The sequence below is a fragment of the Saccostrea echinata genome, unplaced genomic scaffold (genome assembly GCF_033153115.1).
Source record: "Saccostrea echinata isolate AGI-Se365-2 ecotype Australia unplaced genomic scaffold, CSIRO_AGI_Sech_v1 ptg000054l, whole genome shotgun sequence".
NCBI classification, from domain to species: domain Eukaryota; kingdom Metazoa; phylum Mollusca; class Bivalvia; order Ostreida; family Ostreidae; genus Saccostrea; species Saccostrea echinata.
This window is the reverse complement of record NW_026889803.1, coordinates 56652263-56667109: the sequence shown is the minus strand read 5'-3', so window position 1 is coordinate 56667109 and position 14847 is coordinate 56652263. Positions and strand designations below refer to the sequence as shown.

Genomic DNA, 14847 nt, shown 5'->3' with positions numbered 1-14847 from the left:
GAGATTAATAAAGTGATAAAGTACATTTTTTATTTGTTATCTCATTTGAAATTGGTAATAAAATGACTATTTGCCCGTTTTTAATCTTTAACACGCCCCCCCCCCCCCCCGTGAGACAACAAAACCTTTGGAATGAATAAATCTGAAAAAAGGAACTGTTGTTTCGCGGGGGAAGATGTTTTGAAAATAAATTTCTATTTTCCGTTAATTTCTATAGTGAAATATTTTTTCAAATTAAAGATTTATATCTCTTTGTTTTCCCAAATAAGTTATGTTTTACATACATAGATCTAGAGAGGGGGTCGTTGGGAAGGGGGGGGTTCCAGATCACCCCCTGGAATTTGTAGAGTTATTTAATGTATAGACCTATACTAAACCAACTAAAAGTGACCTTGGAAACCCACCCACCCCTAGAAAACGCGGATCCGTGTTAAGTTGATATGAAAAGTCATAGATATGAAGCATAAGATATCAATCCCCCTCCCTTCCCCCCGCCGAAATAGGTTTTTCACGTTTAGAAGAGGAGTTTACGTTTTTTTTTTGTTTTTGTTCTTTTTCTGTCAAGAAATTTCTGGGTTGGATTTTTTTTTTTACTTGGGTGGGCCCCTCCTGTAAAAAAAATCCTGGATCCGCGCCTGATTTTATGAAAATTCACATAAATATCAATATAAATATGAAAATTTATTCAAATATGTGTGGCAGTTGGCAGTAAGCAGTGAGCAGTTGGCAGTAAGCAGTTGGCTGTCGTATATGGAATTCCATAGGATACTTTAAAAGTTGCTTGTACTAGTGCGTCTCTTTTTAGAATTTTTTCATCAGACTGTCTTCACTCAGAATAGTTACAATAATTGTAAAGGGTAATAAAAATATGAATATCTTTTACCTTGAAGAAAATGAAATGACGCCTGTAACCATGGAATTAAACGATGATTGATACTTCTTGTTCTGCTCTGTCCTCCACCAAATTTAGATAGTTTTCAATTCAAAGTATAGGACAATTTTTTCATATATAATTTTGAAAAGAGGTAGATGTCAGATCCCTACTGCACGAAGACTCAGTAGTCAAAAAAAAATCTCATGGAAGATATTGGCTTCTGCTTAATTTTTTTTTATATTTTATTTCAAGCATAATAGTGCCATCCACGATTTGTGCTTATTTAAAGAGTTTTTTGTTGTCTGCTTTAGTGAAAATGGGAGTCCATAACTGAATGATAGAACTTGAACGTTTTTGCTCAACTCCCGGAACTTATTTCTGAATTACTTCACACGGTACTGTCTACAATACTTATTTTACAATCATTATTACAATAACAGCCACTAGCCGTGATTAGGCGACTTTTATAACAATAGCTATACAAAACTGAAATCTAGAATTGCCGCCATGTACATCAATCTAATGCTGATGATGTTTATTTTCCTTGCGCCAAGTAAAGCCGAGGATATAAAATCAAATGAGGTAAGGGGAAAATACAGAGTTAGATAATATGCATATTTCATTATAAGAATTTCGAAAGATGAAAATTATCCTGTTGTATTCTTCGAATTTAAAAATAAATGTATATGTATATCGAATTAAACTTTATATAAATATATGTTTATTGAATTTAGCGATTTACAATCGTGAGCAAAAGAAATAATATCAAAAGAAAATTAAAAGAAAAAAACCGATAGCGTAATTGTAGCATACTATGAAAGACTTGTTCTTTTGCCCAAAATTAAGACCGTATATTTGTTATAAGTGATTTTCAAATTGAAAATCCTTTGGGAATTCCCATGGATACCAATTGCGCCCCCTTATAAGCATTTTGGTATTCATATAAAGCAGAATTTATTCAAAAACTTCTACATGAGAAGAAGGAAACACTTGCCGTGGCCTTCAACTCGACATTTAGATATATCGAAGACGTATTATCAATTAACAATAGTAACTTCCATTCATATGTCGACTCGATATATCCCAGTGATCTTGAAATAAAAGATTCCACAGAGTCTGACATATCTGTTTCATATTTGGATATTTTATTAGAAAAGACTTTGGTGGTAACAAAACAACAAAGCTTTATGATAAACGCGATGACGTCATTTTTTCAATTGTCAACTTCCCATACTTCTGTCGCAATATACCCTTACACCTGCATATGGATATTTGTCTCCCAGTTGATTCGATAAGCAAGATCATGCTCTACGTATGAATAATTTCTAAAACAAGGCAAGCTATTGACAAACAAGTTGATGAAGCAAGGATATCAGTAGTCTCGTTTGAAGTCATCATTTCGCAAGTTTTATGGTCGATACAATGATCTTGTCAGCAAAACAACCTGTCATTAAGTCAAATGCTGACTGACGTTTTTCATACTAACTGAGAGGCCATTATTTACACACTGCATTGTCTACGGATTTTTCCATTTTTCACGATTATGACAATGAGCACATGGCGGGTATGACCGGTCGGTAGGGGATGCTGACCCCTCCATGGCACCTGATCCCACCTCTGATGTTTTTGGAGGTCCGTGTTTGCTCTGCTTCCGATTTGTACTGTTTTTATGGACTTATATTTTAGCGCCTTTCGTGATACTGCTTTTTTGTCCGCTAATTCTAGTATACGCCAAAATATATTTAAACCAAATACACACACAAACTTGGCTCCAGATGTTCTATTTCATGATTAACAAGCATTCTGAGAGTATTGCATTAACAATACTGGTCCCCTACCGGCAAGTGTAATCTGAATTCCGTTAAAAATTGACAATGTCATAATTCCGTCAAAAATCGATGAAGCGGAACGAACTGCAAACCTGATCTATAACTCATCAAGGAAAAGTCACTTAACAAAAATCAGCTTCATATCTGCAAGCGTTTAGAAAAAAAATGCGGAAAACCCTGAACAATTGAAAAGGTCGTAATTCCGTCAAAAATCATTGAAGCGGAACGAAATGCAAACTTGATCTGTAACTTTTCAGGATACACTCACATACCAAAAATCAGCTCAATATCTGCAAGCATTTAGAAAAAAATGCAGAAAATCAAATGGGACAGACTGACACACAGACAGAGGGACAGACAGATAAACAGACGGACGGACAGACTCAGAAGAAACCTATAGCCCCCCCCCCCCCCGGTTTCACCGGTAGGGGACTAATAAGCTGACTGGAAGATTGCGCTAAATTTAATTTAAGTGCACTAATTCAGGTACTTGTTTCATATATCAAAATGTAGCAAAATATAAATTTCTTTTCAAATACTTAGTATTTATTGATACACTTATAGAGATTCTTCTGAAGAGGTAAGGATTATATTTCATATGAGAAATAATGACCTTCTGAAGGTTACTTTTGAAGCATTATTCATAATTTCCAAACACAAAAATGGGTGAAAAGAAGACAATGCTCGTTTACCAATAATATATATATATATATATATATATAAAGAGAGAGAGAGAGAGAGAGAGAGAGAGAGAGAGAGAGAGAGTATATCAAACATTTCCATGTTTTAATTAGCAAAATTGAACTGCATTTTAAAATTTCAAATTGTACCACTTACAGGTAACATCCGACGAAGATTCATCTGAGGAGGTAACTTTATGTAATCTTTATTTTTGATAGGTATTGTAATCTGATTAAGCACTCCAAAACATTACACCCACACTTTAAAGTTTTGATATTCTTGTTCTAATTGTATACAAGAACATGTTTTGCATATTCACTTTCAATCTTCAAAAAGCTGAAAATAAACTTTAAATTATATATATATATATATATATATATATATATATATATATATATATATATATATATATATATATATATATATATATATATATATATATATATATTCTTTTTGATGACAGTAGAGACAATAATTTCTGTGAATGTTTTTTAGATAAACAAACTTTGGAGAAAGTATGGGGAACTGAAAGCTGACGTTGACGCATTAAAGGCCAAACATCAGAAAGACGAAATGGTACAATGTATCACTGAAATTTTTACAGATATGTCAAGAACATATAAGATTTGCGTTTTCACTATCAACTTTCAGTATTTTATACAATTTATTTTCTAATTTGAGTAGGGTTCCTCATGCGAAGATTCCTCGGAAGAGGTAAGGATGGAGATTTATTTCTACTTTTATTTTATTCTTAACTACAATATATTCTGATACACTGCAGAGTGAAGAAAATGGAAAATCAGGAGATGGTAAAGACAACAAAGACCAAGAAGAGGTATGATAAATTTATATATATTTATACTGTACATATCCAGAAGAGAAAAAAAGCACAAACCACGGAACAGCATAATATAAGAAGATTACTTCACAACAATGTCACACGTAAAGAACGGAGTACTATATACATCATAACGGTTTTCTGAACTATGTAAGGATAAATTTCCTTCGAACAAAATTACTATGGGGGGAATTGAATTGAGATATGTAAACGTGTTTCTCAACTGTTTGAAAGAGTATATTGCAAATGTTTGCATAAGCTAAAGAAATGGAAAATTTTTTAAGTCCACATAAATTGTATGTATAAGACGTTTGTCTTGCTGTATAAATACGCAATTTTGCACATGCAGGATGCACTAAAGAGACAATTTTTTGAAAATATTATTGGACACCAAAATGACACTATAGAAGTGAAGGTAAGATTCTGTTGCATTATACATATTGACGAACCAAAAGTTTTTATGAAAACTTATTAAAAAAACAACAAAAAACAACAACAACAACAACAAAACATAAAAAGGTATATTGTTGACTTGTTCATACATAACGATTTTCACTGTGAAAACAAATATGTTAAGCAGAAAGTACTAAGAATATGTTACTACATACATTAATACAAAAGCCTTCACTGTCAGTAGAATAAACTTCAACCTCAAGTTTAAAACAACTAATATATTGTATTCCTCATGTTTAAGGACGAGGAAGGATTTTCTACTTTTCCGTTAGAAGTAACATCTGTCCAAATATCCAGGACCGTCACCGAATACAGGGCGTGTACAGCTCAGATTGAGGCTCCCGCGAGGACATATTTTGTATGCAGCTGGACAGATCTAATGGATGATATTACTCCGGGTAGATATGACAGATAGTTTTTATCAAGATTTTTAGCAAATATTTTAATATATTGTCTTCGAGAGGTCCGTGGCCAAGTCTTAGCAACTTTGAGTTCTTCAGGACAACTGAATATTTTCCAGTTTGTAAAAAGAAGGAATTATAAAAGGCTGTAATGTTTCCAGATCTTATTGTACATGTATAAAGATAATGAGCTTTTTTGATCAATTGATATGCAATCACAAATAGAGGTACAATATATACATGAATTAACCTATAGACCTGACAGAATGGTATGTAATTATATTCATTTATATAAATATTTCCGACAGTTTCTCTGCTTGCCATTAATGGGAATTCAACAATACCATTTCCAAAACTATTCCGTGATGATGGGAAATATAATGTCACCTGCTACACCACTGCATCCTTTCTATTCATGACGGCTTACATCGACCAGAGAAAATCTGTATCAGTAGTTTGCGATATGAGAACAGAAGGCACGAGTAGTGATTTTGAGGCAATGTCTATGAAGTATAAAACAAATGAAAGAATGGTTGAAAATGAAGTGACCAAGACACAAGTTGATTTTAAACTTTTACAAAAGGCGGGAGAAAATGGAGAAGATATCGACTATAGCAGCACATTGTACTGGATCAATGGAAGTGTTTACTTACGTGACAGAGATAGAAATCCTGAGGAAAAAATTAATTTTATTAAATCGGCAAGTAGCGATTCAATCACAAGGGTTACCTTTGAGACAAAGACGAACAATGTTGCAAATTTGCGAGGCAATATGAATGTATTTATGAGTGTTCGGCCAACAAATCAGATGTCACATGGAATAAGATACAGGATGGGTATTCCGCCAGAAAATTCTCTCATAGATGTCAACCTAAAAGGAGAATTGGCCTTTAAGGAGACGACCTCCTCTACTTTCCTGTACGGTAAAGTCGGCTCTGTTACATGTAGGGTTGTTGGAAATCCTTTGCCATATATAGAGATTTTGAAAAACAAAGGCAATCAACAAGAAAAACTGAACTTGTCCTACACATATTTTAATGGGATATATCTGACAGCATCTAAAGTATGGGAGAAGGTGGACAACGACGTAGCCGGAAATTATACGTGTAAGGCTATTTCCGATCAGGAGATTTTACAGACTACATTTAGAATCTATGTCGCACCGGTAGCGTTGATTGAGAACACAGTCATTATTAAAAATGGTAGTATTGTGAGTATCTATTTATATGTTTATAAAATTGTTTCAATTTAAGTTCCTAATGTAAAAAGAACTAGTAATGGAATTAGTTTTTTAATTTTTAATTAGGCGCGTTTTTGACAGACAAGCATTACGCCTTGGGTGTGTGCAATACTTTTATTTCAGACTAACGATGACTACAGAATTTGGACATTTTTGTGACAAGATGCTGGGGTGGGGGACGGGGTATATAACGCTGTTTTAGCGAACCACTTTTAAAAAAAATATGAATTAACCAAAATTCACATACATATATGATGTTAAGACTCTAACAGAAAAGTTTCTATGTCGCTTTGTAAACAGTGATGTTATTTGCAAAATATGAATGAAAATAAGCATACATTTGCACAAAATACTAATATCAGAGGACAGATCAGTATTACTGAACAGTCAAAAATATATAATAATGACATTAACCTTGTGTTTTGAATGCAGTAAAGTAATCAATGACACTTTTCACACAAAAAATCTTATAACTAAGATAATAACTTTCTGATGATCTATTTTAGCTTAGATGTTCGTTGGAGAAATTGAAAACTTTTGTCTTATTTAAGTTATTTGTAAAAAAAAAAAATACTTAGGAATTTAACACATAATGCATTCACCTTAGTATTTGTTTAAAGTCAAATATGGCGTATTTTTCTATATGTTTAGAGTAACTAAAATTAAAAAGATCTATTTGTTTTATTACGTTATATAAAGATAGGACTTTCCTGTAAATTACACAATTGAAATCAATCAGGTTTCAAAGGTATGAGAAATTTAAAACAATAATCGATTTATTTACCGACCTCGCATTTAAATAAAAGACACAGTTTAAAGTCAATTTAACTATGGGAACATGAGGTTATTCAAGTTCAATATCGGTGAAAAATTTGATTTGAACGTAAATAACATATATCATGTATATCTACACTCAATCTAGTATTTTTATTTATAAGCTCAGATACGCCATATATAGCTTTAAAGAAATACCTAAAATATACATTTCCTATTATTGTATTATATTTAGGTAACAGTTACCATTGAGGCATCGTCCTCTGGAAATGGAGATATAGTTATATTGTGTACGGAAGAAAACTCTGAAGGGATATTATTATTATCAGAGCGCTATTATCAGGATGTTCATAAATATGAGGGAAACGAGGATACTCTAACCAGTAAGCTGGAATATTACAGACCAATGGTGATTGGGTTTTCTAAAAATCAACGGACTTCTTCTGAGAACACCACACAAATGACATACACCATTGTTTTAGATTCTACAATGGAAGTAAATCCACCGTCACAGATTGCATGTACCACTTTGGATCCTGCTGTCTCTATACCCGTCAAATGGTTACTAGTGTCTCTTAACATCACATCAAAAAAGAGTTAAAGAATGTGTGTTTTCAATACAAACTTTTAAAGACAATTTAAGTCTTATTTTGCACTCCTGTCAAAGACCTATATAAATGCATATAATGATTGAAATGTTTTGTATTGGGAATACAATAAAAAGTGTAAATGTGTACAAAGATGTTGACTTTTAACCTTGAGACCTCAAGTCATAAGGGGGCATCTACTCTGTAGGGCGTACATGTATCCTTGTACCAATTTTAATGTCAAGCAAAGGGTTCTCAAGATATTTTCTTATATTTTAATCTTAAAATCAATAGGAGTCATCAACATCAATTTTAAGATTGATGTTTGTCAAGCATATGTTTCTTAAGATACTGAGCGGTCGGTATATTCATCCAGAGTAGTATGATCTTGTGACCTCAAAATCAACAGGGGGTTATTTACGCTTTAGACGATACAGATCGATATATTAAGTGGTTCTTTTAATACTGAATAAAATAAAGATACTAATTGCCGTAAAATGAAACAAAACGCAAAAAGTACGCTAAATGTAAAGATTCCTTAGCTGACATCTTTCTTTTCAGATCATGGGCTTCGAATATGTATGTGTGTCACCACAAAACTTTGTCTGTTACCAGGAAATTTATTTGACTTTTGAATTTAAACATGAAGCGAATATAGACTGTTTATATTATATAACCATTATATTCATAATCATTATGCTATTTTAAGACAGAATTTTCGAATAAGTATTTCATTATTTCAGTGCCATATGACTGTTAAGTAGGGTAAGTCACTAATATCATCTCCAATTCTTATATAAAGATCAAAGCAGACCAAGACCTTAGGAGTATAATATTTTATCAAATATTCATTATAACTAGGCGCATTGTATATAATTTGTGGTTAAAAAAATCATAAGGGTTGAGATGATACTCAATCTGTAGTAAAAAAAAAATGATTTTAATAGTATATGTCGAAAAAGCCTTATTCTGATGTACCATTTAAACACTAAAGTGGTGTCATATTATAAACGGAAACAGTATGCACAGTAACTGTGTAAAATAACTAGAGTAATCAACATAGGAAAAATTATTGAAATGTGATGCATTATGCAATAAAAGATAATTTGAAAAATTATACTGAAAAAATTACGATCTACTATTTCCGCATTATTACAACAACATAGGCATTTTCTTTTTAAATTCAGTCTAATTTTGTGCAGATATCATTTTGCAAAAAATTCAATTCTAATATATTTTTACGGAAGCGTATTAGTGCCACGTAATATTTTTTTAAAAGTTGGTAATTCCAACTCTGATCTTGGCTTTTCCAACTTTAAAATTGATAATTCCAACTTTAATCTTGGCTTTTCCAATTTTAAAGTGAGTAATTCCAACTTTAATCTTGGCTTTTCCAACTTTAATTTGAGCTTTTCTAACCTTTTCCTTAGCTTTTTTCCTCTTAATTTAATACTGTTATCAACTTTATTTATGCAAAATCAATACAACAAATTTGTAAGCACACAACGATAAATGGTTTCAGTAAAAACATTCGTAAGTAGAATCAAAGTACTGAAAGTACTGGGAAGCGCTAAGCATTTTGCAATTTGAAATTCATCAGAATCATTTTAAATTTAAATTGCCTGTTGTATTGGAATTTTAGCAATATCTTGACAGTGCGCTTGCGCTAGGGTGAGCACAGTTGTTTGTTACATAATCAAACATGTGAGTCATGAAAATTTCCCGTTGGGATATGAATTCAATTCAACAATATCTTAAGACTTTTTATTTTAAGGACATACGCAACGTAATTTGCATAAAGGAACTGTGTGCTACATTTTAATGTCTATATATGCTGTTGTACACTTCTTCCAAAACAAGTTTGGATAAACAAAACATCTAGAATATATGTTTAGTAATTTTTGTATATTTTTCTTTGAATTATACAAGAATTTTAATTAATTGATATCTTTTCAAAACCCCTGGTAATGCATGCTGATTTTTGTCTATGAACATCTGATGGCACTATAATCTTAAAGTAAGAATATCTTGAAAAAATATCAGGCTCCGGGGCCATAAAACTTAGATGAGCTCACTTTTGATCTCAATCTCACTTTTACTAAAGGAATGTATAAGGGAAAAGTGAGACTGAGATCAAAAGTGAGATCATCTAAGTTTTATGGCCCCGGAGCCTGTAGGTAAGGTACGTTGCGTATGTCCTTAAGCATTTTACTTTTTCTTCTTCTGTCAAAAGATCAATCAATTCCACATACATGAAATTGCAAGAAAACATTTATCCGTTTCTTAAAAAAAACCAAACAATATATACAAATTAAATGGCTGATATTTACTCCAAACAGCACTGTATTTCTCAAACCTAATAAAAAAAAAAGAAAAAAAAAACATGTAAAAATATTTTCTTTCCTCCATCTCCTTATAGGAGTCTATAAGAGGTAGCTTTGCGTATAAATCGCAATTTATCGGAGGGGATGGTCGACGAGTTTTCCGACCAAATTTAGACTATAAATGTAGCTATACATTAATTTTTCTGGAAAATGTATATTTCTAAATAATTTTGAACACTTGAAAATGTCGCTGAAATTCCTGTCATTTATTTGCAACACCGACAGCTAAAATGTTCTGGTGATAATTTTTAATAATAAATTCATTCCGTGTGTACGAGTGTTTCAAATTGAAGACTGGCTGTTAGTGACTGTGTTTTAATTTTAGAAACTGCACTCTGAAAATAAAGATGCTATTTGTTTATTGCGTCGATAAATATTTCCTTATTGATAACATAATTATTTATTAAAGTTATGAATAAAACATCTTAAAAATATCGAATACTAGTATTTTCACTAAATTGTTTTTAGTATATCTCTTTTTTTCATATTCATAAGCGATTTATAAATTTAAGATTTTATAGAAAGGATTTTACAAGAAATACATTAATGGAGTGTATAAGATATTTACACAATCGCTACGGGCGCCCAGTATTTATGAATGATATAAATAAAACATAGACTATATATTACATTTTGTTTTGAATATGCTACAGCTGTGTATTATACATTTTTAACACTTCACATTCATCGCGCTGTGCAGCATATCGGCATCATGTTTGTGACAAAACTCTATGTAAATGAAATGAGCACCCATAGAGTTAACGTCCTTTTGTCAGATATAATTGGTAAATATACATTTTGAGTATAAAGATATTATATTTGTCTTCTTTGTTTGATGATAAAACATCGGTGCTATCCTTTTATCTCTGATTTTCAAATACATGATTTATAATGTATTTGCAACAAAAATTGTCTTTTCTGTTGATCTCACAATATGTACATGTATATCTGATTTGTAAATATTACTTTTTTTAAATAAAAATTTCATATTTTTCTTCTTCGGATTGAAAATATGTCATTAAATCCCCAAAAGTATTTTGGATTATTGTTGAAATACATGTACTTTAAAATGCTTTAGTATACTATTATTTTTTTTTTTACAGACGTTTGATGCTTTACACCATTCTTTACTTGTTTATGTATGATTTTATCTACCACGCAAAACGTGTTTAGAGGGAAAGAATATCCACAGCACTGTTGTGTAAGTTGAAAAGAAATACTGAAAATAATTGCCCGCAATTTTTCTGCTATTTCCATGATAAATAATTCAACAGTCCAAGAAAGAAAATACAGTATATTAATCTCAAGTATTAATAAATCTTCATGAAGGTATACAACATTGTTTTTTTTCTGTTTTTATGTAGTCCTCCTTAAGTTGCTTCGCAGTCAAATCGGCAACACGCGCACATCTTTGCATAAACTATTTTTTCCTAGTTTCCTAATACGAGTGTTACACTGTTTGCTTAACATTTCATCGGCGCTATTCCTGTCCATTGCTAAGAACGTTTAATTAAAGTTTTTGCATTTTTTGCCATATCTTGCGCACTGCACACGCAATTTAAAGCACAATATTCCGAGAAATTAGTTTTCCTATTTGAGTGGATTCGTTGAAAACACAGCCACCACATGCCCTACATGTACGTACAGCCGCAAACTGCCTTTCCTTGAGAACTATTTACATCATATTTTTACCCATATTACAAGTATATAGTACAACACAAGTATAGACAGTCCATGAATGCATTCCAATCTGTTACTAATTGATACTGAGATGCAAAATCAACTTCATTGATAGCTCTCTGCATGGTGCAAGGGTGATAATAGGAAGACTTGTTTTAGTTACATTGCCTGAAATAAGGGTCTAGAAGTAGAAATAATAGTTTATTTGGTATAAGTTATATAGAACGTACATATGTAAGTACTTTGTAAATCAATTTTATGCGAAATTTTCTACTAAATAACTTAATTCCAGTTTGAGTACTAAATACTTATTAAAATCCCATCTGAGTTTAAAAGTATGTACTTATTCAATCACTACATTACATGTACATGACATATACATGTAATAAACCGTTTTCAATTAAGTATTTGCGCCATAGATGCAGCAATTGTAAGCTACATGTTACACAAGTGATGAGTGCCGACACGATTTTAAATGAACTACAATATATAGAGATAAGCATGACAAGAACCGCCCTTATCTACTAACAGTGGATTTTCGTACAATGTACATGCATATCTTTACCTAACTAATTGACTCCTATTATTAGAACTTCACGTAATTCAGTATTACACTAAAATAGCCGAAAGAGAGTCGGGGATTTCCAGTGGCATATTTTTAGAAAACCCAGTGGAGTTATCTAACTTGCTTAGTGGCGCTGGATCGCGAACGGAAGTAGATTTAAGATGACAGTAAGCGCTTTGCGCTGCGCTTAGCGCTTAAAAAGGTAGCGAAACTTGCAGATATTTCCAGCAAATACAATCTATCATTTAGTCGAATGCTGACTGACGTTTTTCGATCTAATTGTGAGGCCATTATTTAAACACATAATTGTCTGATTTTCCCGTTTTTCCCGATCACGAGAAATAGCACATTGCGGTTGTGACCGGTCGACATGGGGTGCTTACTCCTCCATGGCACCTGAACCCGACTCTAATGCTTTTTAGAGATCCATATTTGCTCTACTCCCGATTTGTATTGTTTCAATGGATTTTTGAGCTTGAATACTGTTAGCTATCTCCGTATTTCATTATAGCTACTCTTTGTTAAGAGGTCCATATTTGCTCTGCTCCCGATTTGTATTGTTTCAATGGACTTTTGAGCTTGAACACTGTTAGCTATCTCCGTATTTCATCATAGCACTCTTTCTTAAGGCAAGAAAAATTGAGAGTTTCAATGTTGATAAGATATTTTCACATTGAAAAATATCACTTTTGATATTTTTCAGTGAAAAATATGGCTTTCAAACAGATCGCTTTTATTCAATGATAAATTACAGTTTTTCGCTGCTGAAAATGTAATAAAAGATGATTTTCAGGTACTTCAGATCTTATACCAATTTTGTAAATCGATAAACAGCAATATATGGTCCACCATCACTAACATACAAGTGAGTGTTCCCAACGCATAAGCCGCATGCACTTAGGGTCTGGGTTTTCCTGAAGGGAACGATATCGAGTTGTCGCATCTGAAGGTTTCTCCAACACCATTACTTTTCCAGTTTCACCTTCAAGGACTAAAGCTGGACCTTCCTCAACGCAAGATATACCAGCTGGGTAGAAACATTCGTTTTTCTGCTGAGGATAAGATAAGCAATATTCACCATTCTCATCTAAGATAATTATCTTTCCATAACCTATTCTTTTTGTGTTCCAGTCTGTCACCCAAATACTTCCATCGGCATCACCTGTAATGTATCGTGGGTCATGAAAAATTGGTTCTCCATTTTTATCTCTCTCTATTTCTGAAAGTACAGCTCCATCATGACTAAAGCGTATAATTTTTGCGCGTTCAATTTTTTTCACCCCAACAAAAATGTCACCGTTAAGTTTCGATGAATAAATACAAATTGGTTCCCATTCCTTTATCTTAGCAACATCAGATATGGTGGTGTTGTCACTTGAATGGACTTTTTGGATGATGCTCTCATCTTTTCCGAAGTTGATGTACAGAATGTCTCCTCCTGCAGTAGAAGAATGAAACCCGTACTGTGGTGAGTTGGTTACTTGTGGTAAAATTAACATCTTTTCGTTTCCTTGTAAATTTCTTCTAACAAGATTTCCATTTGCATCAGATATCCACAAATATGCCGGTGGTATATAACTAATATGATTACAATCCTTTATAGTCGTCAGAACAATATATTCTTCTTCAGCAGTTTGGGTATGAAAGATTTTCGCCTTCTTATAGCTGTAAAGTGCGGTCTGGGACGAAGGATGTCATCTGTATACGGTTCAAATTCATCTTTCAGTGAATCAAAAGCTTTGGTATTGTGGGCTTGTGTAGGTTGTATTTTTGTCGTTGATTCCAATTTCTTCTGTGTAACATCACGAGGAAGTTTGAATTTGGCATTGAGAGCTGATGGAATATTCCTTAAATTTATATGCAAATTATGTTCATCCACTTCATATTCTTTTGAATAAGAATCAAGAAAACGATTTTCGGACACTGCTTCATTGCTTCCCTTTTCATCCTCATTTCTTTTGAAGGAAGGAAGGGTATCAATCTTATGCTGTTCAAAATCATCATTAAATGAATCAAAAGCTATTAAATTATGAACTGGTTGGGGTTCAACTTTTTTTGGTGATTCCATTTTCTTCTGTAAAACATCATTAAAAAGTTTCGATTGTTCGTTTAGAGGTGATGGAATGTTTCTAAACTTTTCTTGCAAGTTTTGATCATCCATTTCATTTATGGGAACTTGAACTTTTGAATAAGAATCAAAAACACTATTTTCCAACAATGCCTCATCGCTTCCTTTTTCATCTTCATTACTTTGAAGGGAACGAAGGGTGTCAACCATATACGGATCAAGTTCATCATTGAGTGAATCAAAAGCTATTGGGTTGTGAACTAGTAGAGTTCTAAATTTTATCGGTGATGGCAATACCTTCTGTGTATTATCGTTAGAAAGTTTTAATTCAGCTTTTAGAGCTGATGGAATGTTCATAGAAATGTCTTGCAAATTATGATCATTTTCTTCTTATTTGGGAACTTGAGCTTTTGAAAAAGAATCAAAAACACTGTTTTCGGGCATAACCACATTGCTTCGCTTTTCGTCTTCTT

General features: G+C 32.6%; 2 protein-coding genes across 2 annotated transcripts; one reads left to right on the top strand and one right to left on the bottom strand.

Annotated features, from left to right (window-relative positions):
• The first annotated feature begins 1390 nt into the window (after positions 1 to 1390).
• On the top strand, positions 1391 to 7809 carry LOC133206073 (uncharacterized). The gene is made up of 9 exons (XM_061342002.1): positions 1391 to 1456; positions 3543 to 3572; positions 3880 to 3960; positions 4069 to 4098; positions 4166 to 4219; positions 4572 to 4637; positions 4917 to 5073; positions 5385 to 6286; positions 7326 to 7809. The coding sequence occupies exons 1-9, from the start codon at positions 1397 to 1399 to the stop codon at positions 7689 to 7691; spliced, it is 1746 nt and encodes a 581-aa protein (XP_061197986.1). The 5' UTR covers positions 1391 to 1396; the 3' UTR covers positions 7692 to 7809.
• A 5351-nt stretch (positions 7810 to 13160) lies between these two features.
• Positions 13161 to 13805, bottom strand: LOC133205037 (uncharacterized). Its single transcript, XM_061340780.1, has one exon. The coding sequence runs from the start codon at positions 13803 to 13805 to the stop codon at positions 13161 to 13163; it is 645 nt and encodes a 214-aa protein (XP_061196764.1).
• Positions 13806 to 14847: the final 1042 nt, after the last annotated feature.